Source organism: Sciurus vulgaris (assembly GCF_902686455.1).
Source record: "Sciurus vulgaris genome assembly, chromosome: 17".
Lineage (NCBI taxonomy): Eukaryota > Metazoa > Chordata > Mammalia > Rodentia > Sciuridae > Sciurus > Sciurus vulgaris.
Window position 1 is genome coordinate 62,090,835 of NC_136478.1, and position 4,561 is coordinate 62,095,395.

General features: G+C 59.7%; 1 protein-coding gene across 1 annotated transcript; it reads left to right on the forward strand.

Moving 5' to 3' along the window:
- The first annotated feature begins 255 nt into the window (after positions 1–255).
- On the forward strand, positions 256–4,077 carry LOC306647568 (kallikrein-2-like). The gene is made up of 5 exons (XM_079117055.1): positions 256–565; positions 1,533–1,692; positions 2,648–2,931; positions 3,021–3,157; positions 3,312–4,077. The coding sequence occupies exons 1-5, from the start codon at positions 520–522 to the stop codon at positions 3,465–3,467; spliced, it is 783 nt and encodes a 260-aa protein (XP_078973181.1). The 5' UTR covers positions 256–519; the 3' UTR covers positions 3,468–4,077.
- The last annotated feature ends 484 nt before the right edge of the window (positions 4,078–4,561 follow it).

Below are 4,561 nucleotides of genomic sequence, written 5' to 3' on the forward strand. Positions count from 1 at the left end.
TTCCAGATTGGCAGGTGGAGCTATAGGACCATAAGGTTTATTATAAGAGCAGTAGTAGATTTAGGGACCCAGATTCTGGGTGTGGAAGTATAATGATCCAAGTTCTGAATCCAAGGTTTCTCTTTCATAAGAAGTCAGTGTAGCATAGGGATCAGGGAGATTCATAACCCATGTTGATGGTATTTCAGGGGATACTGGGTCTTGGGGTGCAAAGGTTTAGGCACATGGAGCTTTGTGTTGAGGGTCAGTCCTACTGCCTCTTTCTGTCCACCCTGGGCCTCTCTCTTCTTCCCCTTTTAGATAAGTCTCTATGGGCTCGGGCCCTGCCCCCCTGGCTTCAGGCCCTGGAAGTGCATCCAGAACAACAAATACTAGGCGCTCCTCCTTCCAGGGCTCCTGGTGTGGAAGGAGGCCTCCCACTCCCAGCAGCAGGGGTGGGGTCTTGGAAGACTTCATAAGCCTCCTCAGGGAGTCCCTCAGTCCCAAGCTTTCCACCTGCCCCTGGATGCCTCTGTCACCATGTGGTTCCTGATTCTGTACCTCATCCTGCCCCTGTGGGGGACTGGTGAGAAGGGGGGAATCCAGGAGGGGGAGGGGCCCTATCACCCCCAAGAGTCCCTCCTTCCCCAGCCAACTCCCAGCCTGTCCCTCCAGCCCACAGTCCCACATTTAATCCTACCTCCAAGACCTCTCTGTGGCTAAATCTGTCACAGTCCTCAGTCCCACCAGGTCTCTGCTCCCTCCCAGGAATCCCAGAAAGGTCTCCTCTTCATGAGGTCTCCTCCCTGCCACCAGCCACTTTTCTAAAGGGGTGGCTCCTGGGTCATCTGTCTCTGTCTCTTCCAAGGACCTTTCTCAATGACACCGGAGATCACTGGTGTCCTCTCAAACCCCTTGATCCTACCAAATGCTGCTGACTTTTCTTACCCAGCAGAGAACCCTTGACCCTGGGCCCCCCAATCCTCCTCCTAGGAAACTCAGATCCCATCAGGTACCCTTGCTTATTCCCAGAGCCAGGCTTTCTGGCCTGAGACAGCAAATCGGCCCCCGATCTTGCAGTTCTGAAAATTTCACTTCATTCCCTGACTCTGCCCCAGACCCTCATAAATGGTGGGGGAGTGGGGGCCCGGCATGCAGCACCACCAGCCGCAGCTGCCAGTTACCCCAGAACTGATTCCCTACATCTGCATCTTTTCAAAACCTCAAATATCCAAACCCTTCCCTCAGCCTGGGACCCTCAAGCCCTCTCAAACCTCCTCTCCCATGGGGAGCTTCTTTTTGGTTTCTAGAAATGCCTACCCTCCCAGAACCTATGCCACCATCTCCCAACCTCCAAGGCCCCAAGTCACCCCACAGGACCTGACCCCAGGCCCACTTCCTTTAGAGTCAGGAACACCATCCTACAAACCCGGGGAATGGTCTTGAGCTCCAGTCCCTTCTCAGCACCCCTTGCCTGTGACCCTGAATCCCCAGGCCAGCCCTCCGTCCCTTGGTCCCCTTGAGCCCCAGCGCGGCCGGCTCTCCCTCTGCAGGTGCTGCGCCCCCCGTCCAGTCTCGGATCATAGGCGGCTGGGAGTGTGAGAAGCACTCCCAGCCCTGGCAGGCGGCGGTGTACCATAACGGCCTTCCAGTGTGCGGGGGCGTCCTGGTGCACCCGCAGTGGGTGCTCACAGCCGCCCACTGCAACAGAAAGTGAGTAGGGGGCTGGGGGTGTAGCTCGGTGGCAGAGCACCCACCCGGCCTGCGTGAGACCTGGGGTCCCACCCCCAGCAGCCCATCCAAAAGAAGTGAGTGGGGCCTGGGAGTCTGGGAGGGGGCTTCTGTGCCCCACAGGGATACATGGCCGGGCATCTCCCCCAGATGGCCCCTCGCGAGGCATGGGACTCAGAGAGAGGACGGTGTGGATCCAGGTGACCTGGGGAGGGCAGAACCAGGGCTGGACCACCTGTCCATGGCTGCCTGGCCCCTTTCTGCGGAATTGTCTCTCTGTGTCCCTCAGTATCTGGTCGCTCCACGTGGGGCTGCGTTCTGGTCTCTGTCTTCCTCTCTTCTCTCTGTACCCCCATCTCCTGTCCATGTGTGGGTGTCTGCTGCCATCTTGTTCACTCCACGTCTCCTCCCCGTGTCCCCACCCCTCTCCCCTTCTCCAGGTCTCCAGCTCACCCCTCACCCCCTCACTACTGGCCCCATTCTGGGGTGGGGGGCCCAGGGGCACCCAGAGAAAAGGCAGGCATGCACCCCACCCTGGGTGCCTGGGAGGGGCTTCCCAGAGGCCCTGCCCCTCCCTGCTGGCCACCAGTGCCCTAGGGGACACGGGAAGGGCTGAACTGGAGCTGGGAGGGGGGCAAGAGGGAGCGGGGGAGGCGGGGGCGACCTTGGGCTCTGTGCCTGCTGCCTGTCCTGCCGGGGCCCTGGCCAGCCCCGGGCAGCTGAGCGGCTCCCAGGCCTCCCCTCCTCGCCTCCCCCGCTTCCTCTCTGCTCCCTGTCCTCCCTCTTCCCCTGCGCCCTCTCCCGCCTTCTCATTTCGCTGTCCTCCTCTTTCCGTTGGCCCTGGTCCCTGGCTGTCCTCCTCACTTTCCCTCTTTGGGGGCGCTCCCCCTGCTCCCGCCCTCCCCTCCTCACTCCCTCCATCCCTTTATTTCCCTAGTAATATCCAGGTCTTTCTGGGTCGCCACAACCTGAACACGGACGAGGACACGTCCCAGTCTATCCCTGTCAACCTCGCCTTCCCACACCCGCTCTACAATGTCAGCCACCGCAAGTCTGCAGAGCCCGGCTCCCAGGACAGAAGCCACGACCTGATGCTGCTGCACCTGTCAGAGCCCGTCCAGATCACGGAGGCCGTGAGGGTCCTGGCCCTGCCCACCCAGGAGCCAGAAGTGGGGAGCGTCTGCTTGGCCTCCGGCTGGGGCAGCATAGAGCCAAAGCAGTGTAGGTCTGGCCAGACTGAATGCCTGGGCCCGCGGCAGGAGCCTGGGCCCCAGGTTCTGGCTACAGTCACGTTTCTCCCTGGCCCTTAGACTTGAGCCCAGAGACACTCCAGTGCGTGGACCTCAACCTCATGCCCAATGAGTTTTGTAGTAGAGCCTACTCTGAGAAGGTGACAGACTTCATGTTGTGTGCTGGGCGCTGGAAGGGTGGCAAAGACACCTGTGGGGTGAGCCAGCCCCTCCCCCAGTCTCTTAAGGGAAGGGAGTGGTGGGGGGGAGCTGATGTAGGCAGTTGGCAATCTGCCAGCCCTGGTCTGAGAGGCAGGGTTTCCCACAGAAATTGGGCTGACCTTTCTTCCTCTCTGTCCCTCCAACCCCTAGGGTGATTCGGGGGGCCCACTCATCTGTAATGGCGTGCTGCAAGGTCTCACGTCATGGGGCAGTGATCCCTGTGCCGTGCCCCAACGGCCTGCCCTGTATACCAAGCTGATGGTCTACCGGAAGTGGATCGAGGACACCATGGTGGCCAACTCCTAAGTGCCCCGCCCCATCCCTACCCTAGTAAAATGGAGTACACACCAAGTTCTGGCATCCTCCCACCTTTCTAGACACAGGGCACCTGACAGCTCAGAACTCATCTCTGCCGACCTGGGCCCTGAGGCCTGGTCAGGGCTGCAGGGCAAAGGAAGAGGCAGAGCCGGGTGTGGAGCAGTGGCCCTCGAGTGGGTGTGTCTCGCCTTCTGCTCCCGAGAACCCGGACAGAGTCCGAACGTCTTCCCACACAGGTTCCCCCGGGACACAGAAGGAGGCAGGTGGCTGTGGCCTGTGTGGTGGAGAGATGGGGCAGGTTTGGGTCCACCCTCGGAGAGAACAGTGACCTGTGAGATACACCGTCCTTGCAGCTCTGAGTGGAGCTGGAAGCACCTGGCACCAGGCACACACACAGCAGGTGGCACTAGAACACCACCTGCTTCATTCTGGGGGCACCCGAAGCCTCAAGAAGACTGAGCAGGGAAGGGAGGGTCCGGGGGACTCAGGGGAGGTGAGAGTCCCTGGAAGCTGATCCAGTGTGGTGGAGGGTGTCAGTGGTTCCCCAAACCACCCTTGGACTCAATGATTTGGTAACAGGACTCAGAACTCAGAAGAACTGTGCCGTCGTGTACTATGGTTATTTACAGCGACAGAAGGCAGATTAAAATCAGCCAAGGAAAGGCTCGTGGACGGGAGTGTGGAGGAAATGGGGCAAACTCCAGCTGTCCTCTCTCGGTCAGGTCTGGGGACAGTGACGTGCAACAGCACCTATGGAGTATTTCCAACTAGGAGGGCTCCCCGGCCTTCGGACCCAGAGTTTTTATTGGGCGTCTGCACAGCAGGCTTGGCGTCCTCACGTGACCGACCCCACCCATTCACTCTCCAGTCTCTCCAGAGCATGGCCCGGGGCTCCAGATGTACCAAAGCAGGCATGCACCCCAAATCACAGTGTCGGCCCGGTCCAAGGTCAGTTATACTGAGGCACTCTCAGGCAGAGAATTCCACGGCTCTGGGGTTGTCCCCAAGAAGCCACTCAAGGGAGAGGCCTTTATTTGGAAGGTGCAGGAATTGAGCACCTTCTGAGTTAGCCTTCTACTGTG

Bases quoted from the DNA above. Each gene is read 5' to 3' on its own strand.
- LOC306647568 (XM_079117055.1), top strand. From the start codon at position 520: ATGTGGTTCCTGATTCTGTACCTCATCCTGCCCCTGTGGGGGACTG. The intron at 2,932-3,020 runs GTAGGTCTGGCC...CCTGGCCCTTAG, and splicing joins CAGCATAGAGCCAAAGCAGT to ACTTGAGCCCAGAGACACTC. The intron at 3,158-3,311 runs GTGAGCCAGCCC...TCCAACCCCTAG, and splicing joins GTGGCAAAGACACCTGTGGG to GGTGATTCGGGGGGCCCACT.